General features: G+C 37.5%; 1 protein-coding gene and 1 pseudogene across 8 annotated transcripts in view; one reads left to right on the top strand and one right to left on the bottom strand.

The window, feature by feature from the left end:
* EHBP1 (EH domain binding protein 1) overlaps positions 1 to 27,554 on the top strand; it is a 354,447-nt gene that overhangs the window by 25,654 nt on the left and 301,239 nt on the right. For all 7 annotated transcript variants that reach the window (XM_003262441.3, XM_003262440.4, XM_030828368.1 and 4 more), the window contains exon 3: positions 24,089 to 24,146. In XM_003262441.3, coding sequence (XP_003262489.2) covers positions 24,089 to 24,146 — 58 coding nt within the window. The remainder of the gene's footprint in view (positions 1 to 24,088; positions 24,147 to 27,554) is intronic.
* Positions 16,241 to 16,861, bottom strand: LOC100581027 (annotated as a pseudogene). Its single transcript, XR_001114418.2, has one exon. The product of XR_001114418.2 is annotated as a 60S ribosomal protein L17 pseudogene (transcript).

Raw genomic sequence — 27,554 nt, forward strand, 5'->3', positions numbered from 1 at the left:
TAGTGTTGTCTTGTTTTAACTTGCATTTTCCTGATGACATAAGATGTGGAGCATCTTTTCATGTTTTTATTTGCCTTTATATCTTTTTGTGAGGTGTTTGTTAGGGTCTTTTGCCCATTTTTAATTGGGTTGTTTTCTTATTGTTGAGTTATAAGAATTCTTTATATTTTGGATAATAGCCCTTTATCTGTTGTGTCTTTTGCAAATATTTTCTCCTAGCCAGTGGCTTGTCTTTTATTTTTTTGATAGTATCTTTCAAAGACCAGAAAAATTTAATTTTAATGAGGTTCAGCTTATCAGTTCTTTCTTTCATGGATTGTGTCTTGTGTGTTGTATCTAAAAAGTCATCACCATACCTAAGATTATCTAGATTTTCTCCTGTGTCATCTTCTAGGAGTTCTATAGTTTTATGTTTAACACTTAGACTTAATTTTTGTGGAAGGTATAAGTGATCCATGTCTGGAGTCATTCTAGCACTATTCATTGAAAAGTCTTATCTTTTCTGCATTGACTATCTTTGTTCTTTTGGCAATGATAAATTGACTGTCTTCGTAGGGGTCCATTTCTGGGCTCTTTGTTCTTTCACCATACCATACTGTCTTTATTACTATAGCTTTATAATAAGTCTCAATGTTGGGTAGTGTTAGTCTTCCAACTATATTCTCCTTCAATATTGTAGTGTCTGTTCTGGATCCTTTGCCTTTCCTTGTAAATTTTAGAATCAGTTTGTCAGTATCCATAAAATTACTTGTGGGAAGTTTGATTGATACTGCATTGAGTCTATAGATCAAATTGGGAAGAACTGCATCTTGGTAATATTGAGTCTTTCCATCCATGTACAGATATCTCTCAATTTATTTGGATCTTCTTGGATTTTTGTAATTTTTTTCCCATAGATCTTGTATATATTTATTGGATTTATACCTAAGTATTTCATTTTTTTGGTGCTAATATAAATGGTATTCCTGTTTTTAAATTCCAGTTCCAATTGGTAAATTCCAATTGTTCATTGCTGATGTATAAAAGGAATTGACTTTTATATATTAACCTCGTATCCTGCAATCTTGCTATGATTGCTTATTTATTTTAGTTTTGTTGATTTTTTGGGACTTTCTACATAGACAGTCCTATCACATGCAAACAAATACAGTTTTATTTCTTCCTTTCCAACCTATGTACCTTTTCTTTTTCTTATCTTATTGCATTAGCTAGGACGTCCAGAATGATTTGACTAGGAGTGGTGAGAGCAGACATCCTTGCCTTGTTCCTTGGCAGGAAGGCATCTAGTTTCTCACTGTTAAGTATAATGTTGTCCTTAGGTTTTTTTGTAGACGTTCTTTATCAAGTTGAGGAAGTTCCCCCTTTTTTCGTAGTTGTCTGAGAGTTTTTATCGTGAATAGCATTGGATTTTGTCAAATACTTTTTCTCCATCTAATGATGTAATCATATAGCTTTTCTTCTTTAGCCTGTTGATGTGATGGATTACAATGATTTTTATAATAATTGGTTTTTACAGTAATTGGTTTTTAAATGTCAAACCAACCTTGCATATGTAGAATCTGATTTGATCATGTTGTATAATTCCTTTTAACCATTGTTGGATTTGATTTGCTATGTTGATCTGACTTTCTGACTATATAATTTTCCTTCTTTTGAATAATTTTTTACAAAACAATTGTCATAAGGGAAGTCTATTGGTGATAATTTTTTTAACTTTTGTTTGAGAAAGTCTGTTTCTCACTTTTGAAGGACAGTTTCACTGGATACAGAATTCTAGGTTAGTACATTTCCACTCCCATGATTATTTTATTTCAGTCGCTTCCTGCTTACAAGTGTGGGGACCCCACACTTTTGTGAGTTTTACCTAATTTACATGATTTTTGAAAAGACCGATGTTATTCTTGCTTTATCTGTAGGTAAGGTGTTTTTTCCTCTGGCTTCTTTCAATATTTTCCTTTGTGTTTGATTTTCTATAGTGTGACTGTGATATGCCTATGTGTAGATTTTTTTGTGTCTATCCTGCTTAGTGTTCTCTGAGTTTCCTAGATCTGTGGTTTAGTGTCTATTATTAATTTTTGGGAATTCTCAGACATTGTTGCTTCAAATATTTCTTCTATGCCTTTCTCTTTTTCTTTTTCTTTTGGTATTCCCATTATGTGTATTTATGTCTGATATGGTTTGGATCTGTGTCCCCACCCAAATCTCATGTTCGGTTGTAATCCCCAATTTGGAGGTGGGGCCTGGTAGAAGGTGATTGAATTGTGGGGACAATTTCTAATGGTTTAGCACCATCCCTCTAGTGCTGTTCTCGTGATAAGAGTTCTCATGAGATCTAGTAGTTTAAAATGTGTAACACCTTCCCTTGCTCTCTCTTCCTTCTTCTCTGGCCATATAAAACGTGCCAGCTTCCCCCTCACCTTTTGCCATGAATTAAAGTTTCCTGAGGCCTCCCCAGAAGCTGTCATGCTTCCTGTACAGCCTATGGAACCATGCACCAATTAAACCTCTTTTCTTTATAAATTACCCAGTTTCAAATATTTATAGCAGTAGGGAACAGACTAATTCAATACTTTTTGTAATTGTCTCACAGTTTTTGGATATTCTGTTCTTTTTTTTTTTTTCCCCAATTCTTCTATTTCCACTTAAGTTTTGGAGTTTTCATAAAATGTGTTAGGGAGGATTCCCTCTTTTTCTGTTGACCGGAATAGTTTCAGAAGGAATGGTACCAGTTCCTCCTTGTACCTCTGGTAGAATTCAGCTGTGAATCCATCAGGTCCTGGACTCTTTTTGGTTGGTAAGCTATTGATTATTGCCACAATTTCAGAACCTGTTATTGGTCTATTCAGAGATTCAACTTCTTCCTGGTTTAGTCTTGGGAGGGTGTATTTGTCGAGGAACTTATCCATTTCTTCTAGATTTTCTAGTTTATTTGCATAGAGGTGTTTGTAGTATTCTCTGATGGTAGATTGTATTTCTGTGGGATCAGTGGTGATATCCCCTTTTTCATTTTTTATTGCATCTATTTGATTCTTTTCTCTTTTCTTCTTTATTAGTCTTGCTAGTGGTCTATCAATTTTGTTGATCTTTTCAAAAAACCAGCTCCTGGATTCATTAATTTTTTGAAGGGTTTTTTGTGTCTCTATTTCCTTCAGTTCTGCTCTGATTTTAGTTATTTCTAGCCTTCTGCTAGCTTTTGAATGTGTTTGCTCTTGCTTTTCTAGTTGTTTTAATTGTGATGTTAGGGTGTCAATTTTAGATCTTTCCTGCTTTCTCTTGTGGGCATTTAGTGGTATAAATTTCCCTCTACACACTGCTTTGAATGTGTCCCAGAGATTCTGGTATGTTGTGTCTTTGTTCTTGTTTGTTTCAAAGAACATCTTTATTTCTGCCTTCATTTCATTATGTACCCAATAGTCATTCAGGAGCAGGTTGTTCAGTTTCCATGTAGTTGAGCAGTTTTGAGTGAGTTTCTTAATCCTGAGTTCTAGTTTGATTGCACTGTGGTCTGAGAGACAGTTTGTTATAATTTCTGTTCTTTTACATTTGCTGAGGAGAGCTTTACTTCCAACTATGTGGTCAATTTTGGAAGAGGTGTGGTGTGGTGCTGAAAAAAATGTATATTCTGTTGATTTGGGGTGGAGAGTTCTGTAGATGTCTATTAGGTCCACTTTGTGCAGAGCTGAGTTCAATTCCTGGATATCCTTGTTAACTTTCTGTCTCGTTGATCTGTCTAATGTTGACAGTGGGGTGTTAAAATCTCCCATTATTATTGTGTGGGAGTTTAAGTCCCTTTGTAGGTCACTCAGGACTTGCTTTATGAATCTGGGTGCTCCTGTGTTGGGTGCATATATATTTAGGATAGTTAGCTCTTCTTGTTGAATTGATCCCTTTACCATTATGTAATGGCCTTCTTTGTCTCTTTTGATCTTTGTTGGTTTAAAGTCTATTTTATCAGAGACTAGGATTGCAACCCCTGCCTTTTTTTGTTTTCCATTTGCTTGATAGATCTTCCTCCATCCCTTTATTTTGAGTCTATGTGTGTCTCTGCACGTGAGATGGGTTTCCTGAATACAGCACACTGATGGGTCCTGACTCCTTATGCAGTTTGCCAGTCTGTGTCTTTTGAATGGAGCATTTAGCCCATTTACATTTAAAGTTAATATTGTTATGTGTGAATCTGATCCTGTCATTATGATGTTAGTTGGTTATTTTGCTCGTTAGTTGATGCAGTTTCTTCCTAGCCTCGATGGTCTTTACAATTTGGCATGTTTTTGCACTGTCTGGTACCGGTTGTTCCTTTCCATGTTTAGTGCTTCCTTCAGGAGCTCTTTTAGGGCAGGCCTGGTGGTGACAAAATCACTCAGCGTTTGCTTGTCTGTAAAGTATTTTATTTCTCCTTCACTTATGAAGCTTAGTTTGGCTGGATATGAAATTCTGGGTTGAAAATTCTTTTCTTTAAGAATGTTGAATATCGGCCCCCACTCTCTTCTGGCTTGTAGAGTTTCTGCTGAGAGATCAGCTGTTAGTCTGATGGGCTTCCCTTTGTGGGTAACCCGACCTTTCTCTCTGGCTGCCCTTAACAGTTTTTCCTTCATTTCAACTTTGGTGAATCTGACAATTATGTGTCTTGGAGTTGCTCTTCTCGAGGAGTATCTTTGTGGCATTCTCTGTATTTCCTGAATCTGAATGTTGGCCTGCCTTGCTAGATTGGGGAAGTTCTCCTGGATAATTTCTTGCAGAGTGTTTTCCAACTTGGTTCCATTCTCCCCATCATTTTCAGGTACACCAATCAGACGTAGGTTTGGTCTTTTCACATAATTCCAAATTTCTTGGAGGCTTTGTTCATTTCTTTTTATTCTTTTTTCTCTAACCTTCCCTTCTTGCTTCATTTCATTCATTTCATCTTCCATCAGCAATACCCTTTCTTCCAGTTGATCGCATCTGCTACCGAGGCTTCTGCAATCTTCGCGTAGTTGTCGATACTTGGCTTTCAGCTCCATCAGCTCCTTTAAGCCCTTCTCTCCATTGGTTATTCTAGTTATCCATTCGTCTAATTTTTTTCCAAAGTTTTTAACTTCTTTGCTATTGTTTTGAATTTCCTCCCATAGCTCGGAGTAGTTTGATCGTCTGAAGCCTTCTTCTCTCAACTCGTCAAAGTCGTCCTCCATCCAGCTTTGTTCCGTTGCTGGTGAGGAACTGCGTTCCTTTGTAGGAGGAGAGGTGCTCTGCTTTTTAGAGTTTCCAGTTTTTCTGCTGTGTTTTTTCCCCATCTTTGTGGTTTTATCTACTTTTGGTCTTTGATGATGGTGATATACAGATGGGGTTTTAGTGTGGATGTCCTTTCTGTTTGTTAGTTTTCCTTCTACCCGACAGGACCCTCAGCTGCAGGTCTGTTGGAGTTTACTAGAGGTCCAATCCAGACCCTGTTTGGCTGGGTGTCAGCAGCGGTGGCTGCAGAACAGCGGATTTTCGTGAGACCACAAATTCAGCTGTCTGATAGTTCCTCTGGAAGTTTTGTCTCAGAGGAGTACCTGGCCAAGTGAGGTGTCAGTCTGTCCCTACTAGGGGGTGCCTCCCAGTTAGGCTGCTCGGGGGTCAGGGACCCACTTTAGGAGGCAGTCTGTCCGTTGTCAGATCTCCAGCTGTGTGCTGGGAGAACCACTACTCTCTTCAAAGCTGTCAGTCAGACAGGGACATTTAAGTCTGCAGAGGTTCCTGCTGACTTTTTGTTTGTCTGTGCCCTGCCCCCAGAGGTGGAGCCTACAGAGGCAGGCAGGCCTCCTTGAGCTGTGGTGGGCTTCACCCAGTTTGAGCTTCCTGGCTGCTTTGTTTACCTAAGCAAGCCTGGGCAATGGCGGGCACCCCTCCCCCAGCCTTGCTGCCTCCTTGCAGTTTGATCTCAGACTGCTGTGCTAGCAATCAGCGAGACTCCGTGGGCGTAGGCCCCTCCGAGCCAGGTGCGGGACACAATCTCCTAGTGTGCCGTTTTCCAGGCCCGTTGGAAAAGCGCAGTATTAGGGTGGGACTGACCCGATTTTCCAGGTGCCGTCTGTTACCCCTTTCTTTGACTAGGAAAGGGAACTCCCTGACCCCTTGCGCTTCCCGAGTGAGGCAATGACTCGCCCTTCTTAGGCTCGTGCACAGTGCGCTTCACCGACTGTCCTGCACCCACTGTTTGGCACTCCCTAGTGAGATGAAAGCGGTACCTCAAACAGAAATGCAGAAATCGCACATCTTCTGTGTCGCTCAGGCTGCCAGTATCATCATGATACCAAAGCCTGGCAGAGATATAACCAAAAAAGAGAATTTCAGACCAATATCCTTGATGAACATTGATGCAAAAATCCTCAATAAAATACTGGCAAACCGAATCCAGCAGCACATCAAAAAGCTTATCCACCGTGATCGAGTGGGCTTCATCCCTGGGATGCAAGGCTGGTTCAACATACACAAATCAATAAATGTAATCCAGCATATAAACAGAACCAAAGACAAAAACCACATGATTATCTCAATAGATGCAGAAAAGGCCTTTGACAAAGTTCAACAACCCTTCATGCTAAAAACTCTCAATAAATTAGGTATTGATGGGATGTATCTCAAAATAATAAGAGCTATCTATGACAAACCCACAGCCAATATCCTACTGAATTGGCAAAAACTGGAAGCATTCCCTCTGAAAACTGGCACAAGACAGGGATGCCCTCTCTCACCACTCCTATTTAACATAGTGCTGGAAGTTCTGGCCAGAGCAATCAGGCAGGAGAAGGAAATAAAGGGTATTCAATTAGGAAAAGAGGAAGTCAAATTGTCCCTGTTTGCAGATGACATGATTGTATATCTAGAAAACCCCATCGTCTCAGCCTGAAATCTCCTTAAGCTGATTAGCAACTTCAGCAAAGTCTCAGGATACAAAATCAATGTACAAAAATCACAAGCATTCTTGTACACCAATCACAGACAAACAGAGAGCCAGATCATGAGTGAACTCCTATTCACAATTGCTTCAAAGAGAATAAAATACCTAGGAATCCAACTTAACAAGGGATGTGAAGGACCTCTTCAAGGAGAACTACAAACCACTGCTCAATGAAATAAAAGAGGATACAAACAAATGGAAGAACATTCTATGCTCATGGGTTGGAAGAATCAATATCGTGAAAATGGCCATACTGCCCAAGGTAATTTATAGATTCAATGCCATCCCCATCAAGCTAACAATGACTTTCTTCACAGAATTGGAAAAAACTACTTTAAAGTTCATATAGAACCAAAAAAGAGCCCGCATCGCCAAGTCAATCCTAAGCCAAAAGAACAAAGCTGGAGGCATCATGCTACCTGACTTCAAACTATACTACAAAGCTACAGTAACCAAAACAGCATGGTACTGGTACCACAACAGAGACATAGATCAATGGAACAGAGCAGAGCCCTCAGAAATGATGCCGCATATCTACAACTATCTGATCTTTGACAAACCTGACAAAAACAAGAAATGGGAAAAGGATTCCCTATTTAATAAATGGTGCTGGGAAAACTGGCTAGCCACATGTAGAAAGCTGAAACTGGATTCCTTCCTTACACCTTATACAAAACTTAATTCAAGATGGATTAAAGACTTAAATGTTAGACCTAAAACCATTAAAATCCTACAAGAAAACCCAGGCAATACCATTCAGGACATAGGCATGGGCAAGGACTTCATGTCTAAAACACCAAAAGCAATGGCAACAAAAGCCAAAATTGACAAATGGGATCTCATTAAACTAAAGAGCTTCTGCACAGCAAAAGAAACTACCATCAGAGTGAACAGGCAACCTACAGAACGGGAGAAAATTTTTGCAACATACTCATCTGACAAAGGGTTAATATCCAGAATCTACAAAGAACTCAAACAAATTTACAAGAAAAAAACAACCCCATCAAAAAGTGGGCAAAGGACATGAACAGACACTTCTCAAAAGAAGACATTTATGCGGCCAAAAAACACATGAAAAAATGCTCATCATCACTGGCCATCAGAGAAATGCAAATCAAAACCACAATGAGATACCATCTCACACCAGTTAGAATGGCCATTATTAAAAAGTCAGGAAACAACAGGTGCTGGAGAGGATGTGGAGAAATAGGAACACTTTTACACTGTTGGTGGGACTGTAAACTAGTTCAACCATTGTGGAAGTCAGTGTGGCGATTCCTCAGGGATCTAGAACTAGAAATACCATTTGACCCAGCCATCCCATTACTGGGTATATACCCAAAGGACTATAAATCATGCTGCTATAAAGACACATGCACACGTATGTTTATTGCGGCACTATTCACAATAGCAAAGAGTTGGAACCAACCCAAATGTCCAACAACGATAGACTGGATTAAGAAAATGTGGCACATATACACCATGGAATACTATGCAGCCATAAAAAATGATGAGTTCATGTCCTTTGTAGGGACATGGATGAAACTGGAAAACATCATGCTCAGTAAACTATTGCAAGGACAAAAAACCAAACACTGCATGTTCTCACTCATAGGTGGGAATTGAACAATGAGAACTCATGGACACAGGAAGGGGAACATCACACTCTGGGGACTGTTGTGGGGTGGGGGAAGGGGGGAGGGACAGCATTAGGAGATATACCTAATGCTAAATGACGAGTTAATGGGTGCGGGAAAACAACATGGCACATGGATACATATGTAACAAACCTGCACATTGTGTACATGTACCCTAAAACCTAAAGTATAATAATAAAAAAAGAAAAAAAAAAAGTTTTGGAGTTTTCTACTGACATTTTCTCAAGTTAACTTATTTCCTTGACTATCATCAGTCTGTCGATGAGCCTATCAAAGCCATTCATCATTTCTGTTACAGTATTTTTGATTTCTTGTGTTTCCTTTGGATTTCTTCTTAAGAGTTTTCATTTCTCTGCTTCCATTAATACCCTTAGCATATCAATCATAGTTGTTCTAAATTTCAGTTCTGATTATTTCATTATCTCTGCTCTGAGTTTGATTATGATGCTTGTTCTGTCTCTTAAAATGATTTGTCTTTTGGTCTACCGTGTAATTTTTTGTTGAAAGCTGGAAATGATGTACTGGGTATGTGAAGTTGAGATAAATAGGCATTTTTAATAAAAGGTTTTCTCTTTATCTGGATAGGAGTTGGGCTCTGTTTACTGTTTACCATAGCTATAGCTATAGGTGTCAGAGGCTAAAATATTCTCTGTACCCTTTTTTTAAAAATCTCCTCTGTTGTCTTGTAGTTTCTCTAGAGATTTCTTCCTAACTGAGGTCTGAGTTGGATAGTTCCTTCAGTTGTATTTCCCTGTTATTATATGGGAGCCCTGCTGATATGGTGGTAAGGTGTGGAGGAATGGGAAGTATTCTGTAGTCCTATAATCAGGCTTTTAGTGATTGTGTTTTTTGGCTTTACCCTCCCCAGTGCTCCTCAATTTTTTCCCCTTTAGGTGAGAAAGGAAGTCTAGAGGGTAGTGGAGTTGGTTATTTCATTTCCCTCAGTTCATTTAGTTTCTAGTAAAATAGTTTCTCTTGAGGGTGGGCCTTATTAAGAGGCTTGGGAAAGTATTTCAAAGTGGCTACTTTTCCTCTTCTTTGCCCTAAGCAGGAGGGTATTTTTATCCAGTCTGCACTGTGAGAGAACCTGGTAGGGCTCTTGGAGGTAAAACTCACAAAAATGTGGGGCCTCCCAAGACTGATCTTCCTGGGAGTTTTTAACTCTCAGTCTTGTCCACATCCAACCTCTAGTAATTGGTCAATTACAATTTAGGCTTTCTTACTCTGGTACTGTGGAGCATACTGGTTCCTGGGCTGCTTCTCCTATAAGTTGTGATTCTCTTTGTCTGCCTCTCATTCCAGTTTTGGGGGTAGTGATTTGCCCTGTGACCTCAATTCTCTGAGGAATCTAAGAAGAGTTGTTGATTTTCAGTTTGTTTGTTTTTTCTTGTTGTGGGGATAGAAGTGACAGCTTCCAGGCTCCTGACATGCTTGACTGGAAAGTAGAAGTCTTTTTGTCTTTCCTTTACCAGTGTCTTATATTGCAAATAAGTTTTCCCATTTTCTTAATGTATAACTTTGTTTATGTTGTTTTTCAGTATGCCTTTTTTTTTTTTTGAATATAGTCTATCAATATTACATCTTGATTTTGAGACATAGTGAAAGCATTTCTCTATCCAGGCTTATAGAAATTTACTCATGTTTTCTTCTAGTACTTATATGGTTTCCTTTTTAAAAAAAAGAACCATTTTAACATTTCCATCTTGGATCCATTTTGAGTTTATTCTTATGTCTGCACTGTGAGAGAACCTGGTAGGGCTCTTGGAGGTAAAACTCACAAAAATGTGGGGCCTGTGTCTTTTTTTTGAGATGTTTCAAATGGATACATTTGTTGTTGTTTTTAAACTATATATATATATTTAATTCATTGTAGATTGTTTCACAAGCATGTAAACAACCAAATCTTTTGATTAGTATTAGCATGGTATATTTGTCTACATCTACTTACTTTTAATCTATACTTGTCTTTATATTTAAAGTAGGTTTCTTATGGAAAACATACAATTGGGTCTTGTTTTTTGAACCTCTGACAATCTTTTAATTGGTGCATTTAGACCACTGACATTCAAAATGGTTTTTGGTGTAGTTAATGTCTACCTTATTTGTTACTGTTCTCTATTTGTTGCCTTTGTTCTTTGTACCTTTTTTCCACTCTTTTTCTGCCTTTTAGAATTTCAGTTGTATTTCCCTGTTATTATATGGGAGCCCTACTGATATGGTGGGCTACTACAGTGTGTGTGTGTGTGCCTGTGTGTGTTTTAATAGAGACAGGGTCTCGTTATGTTGCCAAGGCTGGTCTTGAACTCCTAGGTTTAAATGATCCTCCCACCTTGGCTTCCCAAAGTGCTGGGCTTACAGGCATGAGCCACTGTGCATGGCCCTTCCGTGGGTTTCTGTTTTTTTTGAGATGGGGGTCTCGCTCCGTCACCCAGGCTGGAGTGCAGTGGCGTGATCACGGCACACTGCAGCCTCAACCACCTGGGCTCAAACAATCATCCCACCTCAGCCTCTCAAGTAGCTGGGACCACAGGCATGCACCACCATGCCTGGCTTAAATTATTTGTAGAGATGAGGGCTCACTGTGTTGCTCAGGCTAGCCTCAAACCCCTGGGATCAAGTGATCCTCCTGCTTCCACCTCCTAAAGTGCTGGGATTACAAGAGTGAATTCCTGGCCCCTTTTGTGGTTTTAATTGAGCATTTTATATGATTCCATTTTCTCTCCTTTCTTGGCTTATCAGTTATACTTCTTTTTTTTTTTAACTTTTTTTTTTTGTGGTTGTGTTAGAGTTTACAATATACATTTAAAACTAATCCAGGTCCACTTTCAAGTAACACTGTACCTTTCTACAGGTTGTGTGAGTACATTATAATAACAAAATAATCCTAATTCTTCCCTCCAGTCACTTGTATCATTGGTGTCATTCATTTCACTTATATATAAGCATATATGTATATATACACACTATATATATTAACAAAGGATATATAATCAAATACGTTGTTGCTATTTATTATTTTAAATAAACTGTTATCTGTTAGATCAATTAGGTATAAGACAAATACAAGTTTTCCTTTTACCTTCATTTATTTATCCTTTGGTATTCTTCCTTATGTAGATTCGAATTTCTGACCTATGTTTCTTTCCTTCTGTCTAAAGAGCTCTTTTTAACATTTCTGGCAAGGCAGATCTACTGGCAATAAAATCTAATTTTTGTTTGTCTGAGAAAGTCTTTATTTTTCTTTGACTTTTGAAGGATAATTTCAGAGGGCACAGAATTCTACGTTGGTGGGTTTTTTTTCTCTCAACACTTTAAAGATTTTACTCCACTCTCTTCTTGTTTGCATGGTTTCTGAGAAGTTGGAAGTAATTATTGTTTCTCTATAGGTAAGGTATTTATTTCCTCTGACTTCTTTCAGGATTTTTTTATCTTTGATTTTCTGTAGTTTGAAATGGATATGCCTAAGTGTAGGTTTTTTGGCCTTTATCCTGCTTGGTGTTCTCTGAGGTTCCTACATCTGTGGTTTGCTGTCTGACTTTAATTTGGAGAAATTCTCAGTCATTATTGTTTCAAATATTTCTTCTGTTCCCTTTTCTTTTTCCTCTGCTTCTGGTATTTCTATTATGTGTATTGACATCTTTTATAGTTGTTCCACAGTCTTTGGATATTCTATTCTGTTTTTTTTTTTTTTTTTCAGTCTTTGTTCTCTTTGCCTTTTTTTTTTTTTTTTTTTTTTTTTTTTTTGAGACAGAGTCTTGTTCTATTGCCCAGGCTGGAATACAGTGATGCGTTCTCGGCCCACTGCAACTTCTGCCTCTTAGGTTCAAGCAATTCTGCCTCAGCCTCCTGAGTACCTGGGATTACAGGTGTGCACCACCATGCCTGGCTAATTTTTGTATTTTTAGTAGAGATGGGGTTTTGCCATGTTGGCCAGGCTGGTCTCGAACTCCTGACCTCAAGTGATCCACCTGCCTTGGCCTCGCAAAGTGCTGGGATTGTAGGCGTGAGCCACTGTGCCCAGCCCCTCTTTGATTTTTAGTTTTGGAAATTTCTATTGTGATATCCCCAAGCTCAGAGATTTTTCTTCCTCAGCTAAGTACAGTCTACCAGTAAACCTATCAAGAGCATTCTTCATTTCCATCATAGTGTTTTTGATCTCTAGCATTTTATTTTATTTTATTTTGGTTGGTTCTTTCTTAGTATTTCCATCTCTCTGCTTACTTTGCCCATCTGTTCTTGCATGCCATATACTTTATCCATTAGAGCCCTTAGTATATTAATTATAGCTGTTTAAATTACTGGTCTAAGTATTCCAGTATCCCTGCCATATCTGAATGTGGTTTTGATGCTTGCTCTGTCTCTTCAAACTCTGTTTTTTGCCTTTTATTATGCCTTGTAGTATTTTTCTTGATAGCCAGATGTAATGTACTGGGTAAAAGGAACTGCTATAGTAGGCCTTTAGTGATTCAGTAAGGACTGGGGTTGGGGGAACATTCTATAGTCCTATGATTAAGTCTCAGTCTTTTAGTGAGTCTGTGCCTCTGGACTGTGAACTATGGAAGTGCTTTGTTTAGTGCTTAGGTGGGGCAGGATGGCTAGAGTGGGCTGGAGTTGGGTATTTTCCTTTTCCCAGGTCAGTTAGGCTCTGATAAAACCCCAGCAGGCTAGGTTCTAGTTAAACAGTTTCTCTTGTCTTAATGAGTCAGACCTCGTTAAGAACAGAATGCTCTGGGATAATTCAAAATGGTTTATTTCCCCCTTTCCTTGTTGGGATCATGAGGGGATTTTTCTCTGTTATTCACTGTGAGAATGTGGTAAAGCTACAGGAGGTAAAACTCCCAAAAATGTGCTTCCCCTTTTCCCGGCGACTGGGTCTCCCTGGAGTTTTTATCTCTCAGATTTGTCCATACTGAGCCTTCAGTAGTTGATCAATTACAGTTCAGTTTTCCCTACCCAAGTACTGGTTCCTGCAGAGGTTTCAGCTCTGGTAAGTTGTGATTCTTTGTATTCACCTGCTAGTCTCTCTAAATTTGGGGGCAGTGGTTTGTCCTGCGACCTCATTTCTGTTATGGATCTAAGAAGAGTTGTTGATATTTCAGCTTGTTCTGCTTTTTACTTGTTAGGATGGAGCGGCAAACTGGAAGACTGTGTTTAACTTTTGAGGAACTGCCGGACTATTTTTCATAGCAGTCCCACCAGCCATGTATTAGGGTTCCAGTTTCATCTTATCCTTGCCAGCCCTTGTTATTGTCTGTCTTTAAAAAAAAAAGAGTTTTTTTTAGAGGCAGGGTCTTGCTTTGTCAGCCAAGCTAGAGTGCAGTGGTGTGATCATAGCTCACTGTAACCTTAAACTCCTGGGCTCAGATGATTCTTCCTCTTAGCCTCCCAAGTAGCTAGGACTACAGGGTCATGCCATCATGTCCGGCTAATTTTTTAATTTTTTGTAGAGACAAGGTCTCGCTATGTTGTCCAAGCTGGTCTTGAACTCATGGCTTCAAGTGATCTTCCTGACTTGCCCTCTCAAGTTGTTGGGATTATAGGCACAAGCCACTGTGCCTGGCCTTTGTCTTTTTTTTAGTAGCCTTCCTAATGGGTATGAAGTGGTATGTTATTGTTCAGCAACATACTTTCAACTGTTCTTTTACTTTTTTGATTATGGACTCTATCTACTAGCTTGTTGATTTGGTAGGTGAGGATTTAGCCCTCTTATCATATCCTCCCTGAAGCATACTTACCCTTCTCTTTTCCCATTCCCTCACTTACCAGTCAGGTCTATCAGAGTTAGGTCAGAATTCATTGTGACTTAGTAAACATAGTTAGCAGCTGAGCCCTATAGTATTATCACATTTCCATTTTTTAAAAATTTCCTTGTGTTAATAATTACGAATTTTGTTTTGTCCTCCCCCCCTTCCCTTATGACCCTACAGTGTGTGTATCATTATTATTCTTAAACTTACCTGTTACCTCTCAAAATCCCCCTCAAACAGTTAAACACATTGGTAATTCATCAGTTCCTTTCCTCACCTGGAGGCCACAAGTGTCCTGCTCCACTTTGGAAAGGTCTGTCTCAAAGCATCCAGCATAAATGACATCTTAGGATCTTTTTTCTCTGCTGTACTGGGGATAGTCAGATATTTAGCCTTCTGGATTTATCTAAATTTCCTGTATTTCTGTCTTTTAAAATAGCTGTTATTTTATTCTAGTTCTGGAAGATTTCTTCAAATTTATATTCCAACTCTGCATTTTTTGCTCACCTAATGAAAAATAATGACGTAATTTTCAGAACACTTTCTTATGTATTAAATATTCCTTTGATAGTTTTCATGAGTGTAATGTCTTTAATACCTCTGAGCATACTGGTGATATTGTCTCGGTTTCCTTCAAGTTCTTTTTCTTCTTTTTAGCCTGTTTTCTTTCATATTGGAGGCTTTCCTTAGATGATCTTTGGTTGCCTGTTCACATTTAAGAGAGAGACTGTACAAAGCTATTTGGAAGCTCTATGCATACACATGGACAGGTTGCTAATGTTTTTGGAGAAGTTGCTGAAAGCAAAGCGCTCCACTAAGCACTTCATATATCTTAACTATTCGTTACATTGGTCCTGTATTCTTACTTCACAGATGAGGAACATCTTGAGGCTTAGATGATGCAACCAGAAGAAAGTTGTCTTCATGTGATTCTTTTATCTATCATACTGTTTTTCTGCCCTCTTCTCAATATATGCTTTTTGAATACCAGGAAATCTCTTGAGACCCTTAAGGTCAGAAACAAGACAGACAAATGTAGTCATCCAAAACACACAATTGCAGTAATTATAGAAGTGTGTTGAGATGAAATTGTGAATATGATTGTTTGGACTGAGGAATGGTCAGATTGATAGTTTTTTTTTTTCTACTAACTTCAATTCCAGGGAACCAGGTATATAACATGGGTATACTAATATTTGTTTTAGTGACACGTGAGGCTTCTTGCAATAGGTCTAGAAAAAAAGAGAAGAGTAAATAATATGCTAAATTAAAGGAATCATTATGGGTGATACTATAAAGCAATGAAGTATGAAGTATTTGAGAAGACCAATATTGCACACATATACAGCAGTGATTGGTTATAGTGCTGTTTGTCTTACAAATATCCTTATATTAGAAAAATTAGGCCTTGTGTGGTAGCACACGCCTGTGATCCCAACACTTTGGGAGGCTGAGGCAGGAGGATCACTTGAAACCTGGAGTTGGAGACCAGCCTGGGCAACATAGCAATCTCTACAAAAATATTTTAAAATTAGCTGTTGTGGTGGCATGTGCCTGTAGTCCTAGCTACTCAGGAGGCTGAAGCAGGAGGGTTGCTTGAGACCAGGAGTCTGAGGCTGCAGTGGGCTATGATCACTCCATTGTACTCCAGCCTGGGCTAGAGTGAGAGCCTGTCTCAAAAAAAAAAAGTAAAGAAAAATTATAAAATCTTTATACTGTTGTTAGTAAGATATTTATTTATTTATTTATTTTGATGGCCCATCTGAAAGTACACTCTGCTGTAATATGCCAAACTTCAAACTATGTTTCCTCAATTTGAGGTGCTGTTTCTAAATACTGGCATATAGATATTAGAAATAACTGTCAGAAAAGTTCATTTGCATTATCAGTTATTTATTTATTTATTTTTATTTTTATTTTCCTTTTAATTACATTTATTTTAATGCTGAATTTACTCCTGTGCCATAAGTTTTTGTTTCTTCAGTTTCTTCTGGGATATCTTTTTCTTCTGGGCAACCTCCTCTTCTGGTTTAGGAACAATCTGTTCCTTTTCCGTAAGGATCATCTCAATGTGGCAGGGAGAGCTCATGTATGGGTTAATCTGACCATGAGCTCTGTAGGTCCGGCGGCGCATCTTAGGTGCTTTGTTCACTTGGATATGCTCAATGACCAGAGAGTCTACGTCTAAACCCTTAAGTTCAGCATTACTCTCTGCGTTTTTAAGCATGTGCAGCAAAAATTCAGCACTCTTTTTGGGCCACTGACCTTGTGTCCAGCCCCACTGCTTGGCCTGCGCACACCTGCCAACTCCACCATTGTAACGTCGGAATGGTACGCACTGTTTCTGTAAAGTGACATCTTTCAGATACTTTGTGGCTTTTCGTATATGCATACCCTTGATGGCTTGAGCAGTTTCACGAGTGTTCTTAAAGTGAACACGAAGATTGGAACCTCTTGATTTGCATGATTTCGTGGGGTTCTCCGGGTCAAGTGAATAGTGAACCATTTTCACAGATTACCTTAGGCTGCTTAGGGAAAGAGGCATTATTAGTTATTTTTAACTAAAAGTAATCACTCTGTTAAAATATTTTTAAACAATAGAATGACACAAAAATATAAGTAAAAAGAAGTATTTTTATTTAACTGACAAAGATGTTTTGCATCTTTTATTATTAGAGTTGTCCTTTATTTTTACAGAAAGGAAATATATCCTATGTATGTACTTTGTCTTGTATTTGTACAGTTTTTTTCCCTATTGAATAATTACTGCAGCTTGCTAAATAACTCTTGTGAGTAAGCATAAAGGAGTATAATCAACTGGAGCTGTAGCAGTGGTAGTTTAATAGGAGGCAGATGTACCTACTGAAGGATAAAAATAATTACTTGAGAAATAGTAAAGTTAGAGTATTTCTGTGATAAGACAATCTCCCCCTTTTTTGTTTAAATATTCACAGCATCCTACCATGAAATGTTCATTTGTGGCTAAGAGTCCTTTTCCCTAAAAGAAATAACCTTATTAGTGAAGTGCCTATTCAGTTAAGTTTGGTATTAATGTTTTGATCTCTTTTTTTCTTATTTTAAGCATATCCTGGATTCTGTGGTGAGAGAAATGTGTTGTATTTTTTGTGTTCCAAAGACTTACAGTTCCTTATTTTTAATTTAGGAAAAGCTTGGAGGCTTTCCAAGTTTTGAGGTACAGCTATCTTTTATTTTTTTGAAATAGTGATTTCATACAAAACTGATAGGACATAAAAAGGATAAATTCGGTCTCAGCACTTTGAAATGTAAGCTTTTACAAGACAGCAACTATTATTGTTATGTGTTTTTTTTTTAATTTACTGAGTTTTCTAGAACATTGAGGGGTTACTGTAGCAGATACACCCAGAAATCCAAGTTGGTTAACCTAACAAAAGTTTATTTTTTGCTCACTTCTCAATGTAGAGAGGGTGTTCCAGGTCAACTGGCCTTCTGTGTGGTCACTCAGGAGCCCAGGCTACTCTTGTCTTATGCCCTCCTCTCTGTTCTAGAATCCTGTCCATTTAGATAGTGTGGGGAAATATACTAGTTTATTATTCATTTACTCCAGAAGTGACATAGACCCCTTCTCATGTTCTAGTGGTGAGAAGTATCATGTGACCCCATCTTAATGCCAGCGTGGTGGTGGTGGTTGGAAAAGGCTGGGAGTAGGGTACTTCTTGTAATACCTCTCATGATTAACATTGTGCTTTGGACAGGGAGCATAAATCTGATAGTCAGTTTACTGCTCTACTAAAAGTTATTACTTCCCCTTTCATAATATTGTTCAAAGGTGCTAATATTAGCTACCTCTAGATTGTGAATAGACAGGAGACAAATGTCCTTGCCTCATATTCTTTACCCTATTTCTGAATTTTTCATATTGCTTTTAAACTACCAAATATTTAGCCAATTAGTGTCAGTGTTTTTGTTGTTGTTGTTGTTTCTTTGTTTGTTTTTTAACTGTTGAGATTTTAGTGCAGTCCCTTCATTTGATAAATTAGGGAATAGGCTCAGAGAAAGTAAAAGATATTTCTAAGGTCACTTAGTATCAGAACTAATTCCCGGTCTAGAATTCTCTTCTACATACAGTCTGCCCTCCTTATCCACAGGTTCTGAATCTGTGGATTCAGCTAACTGTGACTTGAAAATATTCAGGGAAAAAAAACCAATAGAAATAACAATATAATAACAAAAAATAATATAAACAATACAGCATAACAACTATTTATATAGTATTTACATTGTTGCATTAGGTATAGTAATCTAGAGATGATTTAAACTTTGTCATACACTGCAGAAGAATGTTTTGGTCAACAGACCACATACCTGAAGGTGGTCCCATAAGATTATAATACTGTATATTTTACTGCACCTTTTCTATGTTTATATATGTTTAGATACACAAATACTTAACCGTTGTGTTAAAATTACCTACAGTATTCAATACAGTAACATGCTGTACAGGTTTCCCGCCTAGGAGCAATAGGCTCTACCATATAGTCTAGGTATGTGGTAGGTTATACTGTCTAGGTTTGTGTAAGTACACTTCATGATGTTTGCACAGAATTGCCTAATGATGCATTTCTCAGACTATGTCTCTATCGTTAAGCAGTATATGACTGTATACAAGAGGATGTGTATAGGTTATATGCAAATACTGCATCATTTTATACAAGGAACTTGAACATCCTCAGATTTTGGTATCCATTGGGGGTCCTGGAGCCAATCCCCCACAGATATGGAGGGACAACTGTACTATGTCATCTTTGAAAGGTCTACTTTTATAAATTCATATCTCCTGAATTAATACAAGTTTTGTCCCCAGATTCCTTTCCTCTTAATAACCTCCTAAGATACTTAGCCTGGAGAAATGGGAATTTTAATTGATGTAGAAAAAAATGAGTGGTCTGAAAAGCATTTGTCATATTATTGTTTGGGTCTGGCCAGCCCATACTGGAATGTCATATTGACTTTGAATGCCTGAGAAAGAATGGCCCAGGAATTGAAGGAGCTATCAAAAAAGGAGGGGAGGTTGCCAGAGTCAAGTGGGGCCTATTTAAAAATTTTGCTCAGATCTTAGGGGAACATTTATGTTAAGACAAAGAACACTACTCCCCCACTTCTGCTGACTTGGAAAACAATTTAGTTGTTTGAGGGCTTTGTGATTTCTCTGAAATTTAAAAAAATTAATTTTTTTAATTCTGTCTGTTCATAATTAATTCCAAACTTAAAAGTGCTGATTTGTATGTATTTATTTATTCTACTTCTTAGTAAGTGTGCAACTGATTTATTTTTAATAGCTCACTCCACACATTTAAATACCTCCCACCAGCATAAAGTAATATAAATTCATGGTAGAAAATACAGAAAAGTATAATGACACGTAATTTTACTTCCCAGTAATAAACACAGATAGCATTTTGAGGTATTTCCTCTTGGTTCTTCTCTTATTATATCGTATAGAAATATTAAAATCTATATGAAATAAACTGACCGTGATATCCTAAGCATTGTCCTATGTTTGCAAATGTTCTTAGAAAATATTTTTAATGCCTCTGTGATTTTCTAGTAAATAGACATACTGTAATAAGTCACTCATCTTTTGTTGGGCTTTACATTGAAAGTGTCATTGTAAATTACAGTTTGTATAATTTTTAAATTTAGTAATCTCTGTGGTTGGGCAGATTCTTTCTGCCACTGTTCATGTTGTTTCCTGAGATATTTATAAATAGTTTCTTTAAGCTAAGGTCTTTTCATCTTCTCTATGTTCTCCAAGGTTGTGCCTGGACTAGGGTAGTTGGTTTAATGGTCTGTCTCCCCACTAGATTGTGAACTTCCAGTGGATCTTTCTTTCATCCTTCTATCTCCATTGCTCAGCATGGTGTCAGGAACATAGTAGGCATTCAGTAAAATATTTGTTGAATGCTTATTATGATTATGGAAAATGATGGGACTGATTTTCATGTGATAGTTCTGGGTTTTTCTCATGGCTTTTAAAGTTTCACCTCACACGTGTCATAATCAGAGAGTGGAAAAGAGTAAAAGAGTTAAAATTTAAGTCAGAAATGTTTTTCTTTAAACTTAGTTTTCTTACACAGTAGCTCACTTAGTGGTGAAGAGGAGGGCATGCCTTAGTTGCATGCCAGGGAAAGCTCAAGCTAATTGCTTTATAATCTGAATATTGTAGCTCTCCTTTTAGCTTCTCCTCTCATCTCCACTTCAATCCTCTGTGCTCTTCCTCACTGCTGTCCTTTTTCCTGGCCTCTTTCTTCCTCTCCAGAATTTGACATCAAGAGCACAATTTGAGACAAAGCATGCCATCTTCGGATTCAAGATGTTCCTTTTTAATGGCTTTGGAGATAGGATAGAAGGTGTTAAATCTTTATTTTTAAATGCACAATTTCCTTCCTTGAACAAGCCCACCAAAAGGCCTCAAATTTTCCAATGGAGCCCTTTAGACAGATTTCACAGGAAGTGTGACTGTGCATACATTTTATGTGTATGTCCATAAAATGTTTATATGTAATATATAAAAATGTGTATTATATATAGGGTTACCTACTAACTAAACTGAAGTGATGGGATAGAGATGTTAAATATGTGATTGTTGAATTCTCTCTGAAACCCTGTCTATCAGGTTTTCTTGACTTTTTTGATAGGAAGTTACATAATTGCAGGTTTGTTGGTAGTTGGAGAAAACTCTCACAACTGTCCTGTCTCTGGTCTCTTGGGAGTATATAAGTAAATATTTAATGGTTCTTTTGTAGTGTAGCATGAATGCTTAAAATATTAATTGTGGACAGCAAGTCATGTGGTTCTTTGTATGCTTCTATTGAGAATAATAACCCACAGCAGTTCTTTATTTTAGAACACTCTGCCTCAGTTTGTTTCTGATAATTAAATAGTCGACTGATTTCTAGTGAAGATATTTAAAATGCGAACATGACTTAAAATCACAAAATGTTTAGCCATCTCTGGGGGCATTCATAAATAAGTGACTTTTGATCTATTTACATTCTTGGAACATCAGGCATATATACAGCTTAGGAGACCACCCTTCTTGCTTTTTTATGCTAAAAACCTTTCATTTTCTGAAGCACTGAGATGCGTTAAGTGGCAGGAAGGTGCTAAGCATTAGAATGAGGCAACAGTTCAGGTGGCACTAGGAGGATGTTGTGTAGGGGAGACACTGTCATTGCCATGACAGGTAATCCCTCACTAGACTTTCAACTCAAACAATAGTTGTCAGCCTTGGCTGCACATTAGAGTCACCTGTGAAATTTTAAAAACTGCACACCAGACCAATTAAATCAGATTATCCAGGGCTGGAACCTAGGTATCAGTATTTAGAAACGCTTCCCTAGAGCTTTTATTTTAATGTGCAGCAAGAATGAGGATCCCTGCAAAGCTTGGATGAGTTGTAGAGATGATATATTATATAGCTACTGGCTTCAGTTGGACCTCATCAATTATAATTAACCAATTGGGAGCTCCTGGATGAAACTTAAGCTTTATTCCGTGCCGCATATTCATTGCCTCAACCTTGTACTAGATTATTAGTTGCTAGGAATACAAAGATAAATAAGATATGGTTGATAAAATAGTGCAGTCTAGTGGGAGAGACAGAAATAATAACTACAGTACAAGGTATACAGAGTATTAAAATAGAAAATAGGTGTGTCTAGGTTATTATTGGGAACACAGGCGTAATTAACTCTGAGGCTTAGAATATGGAATGAGTGGGAGGGGATGGGGCAGGAGATGACATGAGAAATGGTCAGGGTTACACAGAGAAAGTGATAAATTAGGGCTTTACTAGGTAGAAAAATGGAAGAGGAAGTTTTTTTGTGTGTGTTTTTTTTAAACATTGTAACATTGCAAAGATGTGAAGAAATGAAGAAATACGTGTTCAGGGGTTGGTTATAGAGCAAGATGCCTATGAGATATTTGCAGGTTATACAGCTAGAGAGATAGATCAGAGTCAAGTGGTGAGTGAAATGCCTTACAAGCCATGTTGAGAAACAAGGGTGTCACAGGGCCAAATGCACATAGGGTCTAGATAGATCATTTTAAGGAGTGAAGCTGGTCAGGTGTGAAGCAGTTGGTAGTGTTGGAGGCTCTCCTAATCTGGACAGCATAGGCCTTGTTTAAAGGCATTTAAATAAGAACTTTTTAAAAGAGTTTAAGTTTAAAATAAAATAGAATACTCTTTCAGTCAAGTAAACCTATAAAATTCAACCTGCAAGGACCAGTTGGTGGTACCTTCAATGTAAGAGCCCAGCATAGGATGATAAACAAGGAAAAACTGTAAGATAGCATTTCTATAAAAGTACTGTCGAAATATAATTTCAGAGTTGAAATTGTGCTGGAGCTGTGGAGATGAGAGCATAAGTGAAGAGGTTAGTGCAGTAATCTAGGTAAAATGTTCTGGCAAGCTATCAATGTTTTCAAATGAGGTAGCTTACATTTGTTGGCTGCTGTTCTCCTCTTGTTAACTTGCCTTCATTGATCATACCTTCTTCCCAACCCCATCTATCATGTTGTTATACTGCACCCCATTCTTGCTCACTGTAATTGTCCTAGTGCAGGTTTCTGTGTTGAACAAGATACTTTTTTTTTTTTTCTTTTAAGGGTTGTTTGTTTTTCCATTGGTATGACTCTCTCTAGATAGCAGTATAGGTTTGTAGGTGGATCACTGAGTGAGGAGTTTAAGGCTGGAGGCCTTTTATGTGTGTATATATATATATATATGTATGTATTTAATTAAATGAAATAGAAGGAAAGGTTATCTGCTGAAAGCAAGGGATTCCAGTGTAAAATGACCAGGACATAGAAAGTGGTGAAGGTCAACAAGATGAGTATGACATTCATTTCTTGGTTAAGAAGCTTTTATCTAAGATTTTTTAAAATGAAAATTTAAGTAAAATAAGTGATAATCATAATCTTGATGTTTTTCATAAGAACAAAAGAACTTAGTTGTATTAGATTGATGCAAAAGTAATTGCGGTTTTAGTCATTAAAAGGAATGGGAAAAACCGCAGTTACTTTTGCACCAACCTAATTTTACCTGAAAATGTATTATTTTTGTTTGACTTTATATTAGTGGAAGATAGAGAAGAGAAATCTGAGATTAGAAGACCTGTATTTCAGTCTTGGTTCTGCCAGAGCTTTTGATTATTTAACTTAATAGTCTTTTAAGCTTAATTAAAACAGGGATAATAGTATATACCTTGCCTATTTTTTCAGTACTGTATTTTTTTAATGAAGATAATTGAGATGATTGACTATAATAATGTTTTAAAAACCACAAGCATTGTTCATGAGATATAGAGATGCAAAAGTAGTGAATTCATAGATTTAAATTATTTTGGAAGTGCCCTTTTTATGCCTATTTACTTCACATTAAAGGGGATAATGTGTTAGAAGTATGGTGTTAATTTTTGGAGAAGGTATGTGTGTGCCTTTTTTCTTTTTAAAATAGTAACCAGTTCTAAATATTTTATTTTACTTGGTTTGTCCCTGTGATTTAACTTGCTAAAGTATTGTTGGAAAAGGACATGGAGGAAATATTAGTTATGCAAATTAGGTCACATCTGTAGTTAACATCTACTATATTTGATAGAGCTTTATTGTAACAGTAGCTGCTTTATGTAACCTAAAACAGATGACATTTTTGCCCTTTTAAAGGCACTAAAATGAATATTTATTTAAGATAAATTACGTTTAACCTTTTTTCTGTTTGGCAGGCAACCAGATAAACTGGTGGTAGTTTGGACCAGAAGAAGCCGAAGGAAGTCTTCCAAGGTTAGTGTATTTTCTAAATTTCTTACCTAATTGTTGAATACAAATTAGCAAACTGCTCTGGTTCCAGTGTAGAATATTTTAAAATATTACTTGATGTTTTGTTTTTTTTCTTGATTGTCTACTGAAAATTGATTGATCAGATGCTATAATCTTTTAACTACTTGTTCTTAAAATGGGAGCCAGATACCTGAGTTTTGGTCTTGGATTTGGTAATTGCTATGGTTTGAAAAAAATCAGGTGTTGCCAATGTAATAGAACAGGTTGGTGCAAAAGTAATTGCAGTTTTGCCTTAAAAGTAATAGCAAAAACTGCAGTTACTTTTGCACCAACCTAATATAAGGAGGTGGGGGACCTTTAAGAAGTGATTAGGGTAAGGACTTCTCCCTTGTGAATTCAATTAGGCATCCTTATAAAAGGACTTGATAGAGGGAGTTTGTTTCCTTTTTGCCCTTCTGCCTTCTGCCACATGAGGATGCACTAAGAAGACCCTCACCAGATGCCAATGCCTTGATCTTGAACTTCTAGCCCTTAGAACTGTGAGAAAATAGATTTCTACTCTTTATTTATTACTCAGTCTGCAGCATGTTGTTACAGGAACACAAATGGACTGAGACAGTAGCCTTGAATAACATAATAGTTAAGTAACTTCTCTGTACTACAGTGTTAAGAATTAATGATTAAACAAGTACTACTTACAAAATTGTACCTAAGATTAATTTATTTAGATTACAAGATGACGAAGTTAGGGCACGCTTAAGGAGTTTATGAGTTGTCTGAGTCTGTTGCTGGGGTGCAGAACAGGAGTTGGATTTTTCGAAGATTTTAATTTCTCTTAGTACTGATAATTTTGTTTGTGGGGAGTGGAACAGAATTTTATAATATTCAATAACAGTTCTACAGATATTTTAAAAATTCTATCCTGGCCAGATTCTATCCTTATGCCTGTAATCCTGGCACTTTGGGAGGCCAAGACAGGAGGATCACTTGAGGCTAGGAATTTAAGACCAGCCTGGGAAACATAGTGAGATCCCATCTCTACAAAAACAAAACCAAAACCAAAAAATTAGCCAAGTGTAGTGATGCACCTGTAGTCCCAGCTACTCAAGAGGTTGAGGTGAGAGGATCGCTTGAGCCCAGGAGTTTGAGGCTTTATTGAGCTAGGATTGTGCCACTGCACTCCAGCCTGGGTGACAGAGTGAGACTGTCTCTAAAAACAAAATTCTGCTCTAAAATAAATGTGACTATATTTTTTATTAGTGTGCAATGACCACAAGAATGTTTACTGAATGTTGGTTTTTCTACAAGTAGACCTGTATGAAGAAAACTTTATTAGTTTTAATTGAAATCCTACAATTTTCTGTATTTAAAATTTTTTATTTAGGGCTTCTTTTCAAGTCTTTTATTTTTATTGAGCTAAAACTTACATATGTGTAATACACAGATCTTAATTTTATAATTCAGTAAGCTTTGATCAATATGTATACTTGTATAATTACCACTTCTGTAAAGATACAGACTGTTTTCATCACTTTTTTCTTTTTTTTTTATTATACTTTAAGTTCTAGGGTACATGTGCACAATGTGCAGGTTTGTTACATATGTATACATGTGCCATGTTGGTGTGCTGCACCCATTAACTCGTCATTTACATTAGGTATATCTCCTAATGCTATCCCTCCCCTCTCCCTCCGCCCCACGACAGGCCCCCTGTGTGTGATGTTCCTCTTCCTGTGTCCAAGTGTTCTCATTGTTCAATTCCCACCTATGAGTGAGAACATGCAGTGTTTTGGTTTTTTGTCCTTGCGATAATTTGCTGAGAATGATGTTTTCCAGTTTCATCCATGTCCCTACAAAGGACATGAACTCATCATTTTTTATGGCTGCATATTATTCCATGGTGTCTATGTGCCACATTTTCTTAATCCAGTCTATCATTAATGGACATTTGGGTTGGTTCCAAGTCTTTGCTGTTGTGAATAGTGCCCCAGTGAACATACATGTGCATGTGTCTTTATAGCAGCATGATTTATAATCCTTCGGGTATATACCCAGTAATGGGATGGCTGGGTCAAATGGTATTTCTAGTTCTAGATCCTTGAGGAATGGCCACACTGATTTCCACAGTGGTTGAACTAGTTTACAGTCCCAGCAACAGTGTAAAAGTGTTCCTATTTCTCCACATCCTCTCCAGCACCTGTTGTTTCCTGACTTTTTAATGATGGCCATTCTAACTGGTGTGAGATGGTATCTCATTGTGGTTTTGATTTGCATTTCTCTGATGGCCAGTGATGATGAGCATTTTTTCATGTGTTTTTTGGCTCCATAAATGTCTTCTTTTGAGAAGTGTCTGTTTATATCCTTTGCCCACTTTTTGATGGGGTTGTTTTTTTCTTGCAAATTTGTTTGAGTTCTTTGTAGATTCTGGATATTAACCCTTTGTCAGATGAGTAGGTTGCAGAAATTTTCTCCCGTTCTGTAGGTTGCCTGTTCACTCTGATGGTAGTTTCTTTTGCTGTGCAGAAGCTCTTTAGTTTAATGAGATCCCATTTGTCTATTTTGGCTTTTGTTGCCATTGCTTTTGGTGTTTTAGACATGAAGTCCTTGCCCATGCCTATGTCCTGAATGGTATTGCCTGGATTTTCTTCTAGGGTTTTTATGGTTTTAGGTCTAACATTTAAGTCTTTAATCCATCTTGAATTAATTTTTATATAAGGTGTAAGGAAGGGATCCAGTTTCAGCTTTCTACCTATGGCTAGCCAGTTTTCCCAGCACCATTTATTAAATAGGGAATCCTTTCCCCATTTCTTGTTTTTGTCAGGTTTGTCAAAGATCAGATGGTTGTAGATGTGTGGTATTATTTCTGAGGGCTCTGTTCTGTTCTATTGATCTATATCTCTGTTTTGGTACCAGTACCATGCTGTTTTGGTTACTGTAGCCTTGTAGTATAGTTTGAAGTCAGGTAGCGTGATGCCTCCAGCTTAGTTCTTTTGCTTAGGATTGTCTTGGCAATGTGGGCTCTTTTTTGGTTCCATATGAACTTTAAAGTAGTTTTTTCCAATTCTGTGAAGAAAGTCATTGGTAGCTTGATGGGATGGCATTGAATCTATAAATTACCTTGGGCAGTATGGACATTTTCATGATATTGATTCTCCTATCCATGAGCATGGAATGTTCTTCCATTTGTTTGTGTCCTCTTTTATTTCGTTGAGCAGTGGTTTGTAGTTCTCCTTGAAGAGGTCCTTCACATCCATTGTAAGGTGGATTCCTAGGTATTTTATTCTCTTTGGAGCCATTGTGAATGGGAGTTCCCTCATGATTTGGCTCTCTGTTTGTCTGTTATTGGTGTATAGGAATGCTTGTGATTTTTGTACACTGATTTTGTATCCTGAGACTTTGCTGAAGTTGCTT

The sequence above is a fragment of the Nomascus leucogenys genome, chromosome 14 (genome assembly GCF_006542625.1).
Source record: "Nomascus leucogenys isolate Asia chromosome 14, Asia_NLE_v1, whole genome shotgun sequence".
Classification (NCBI taxonomy): Eukaryota; Metazoa; Chordata; class Mammalia; order Primates; family Hylobatidae; genus Nomascus; species Nomascus leucogenys.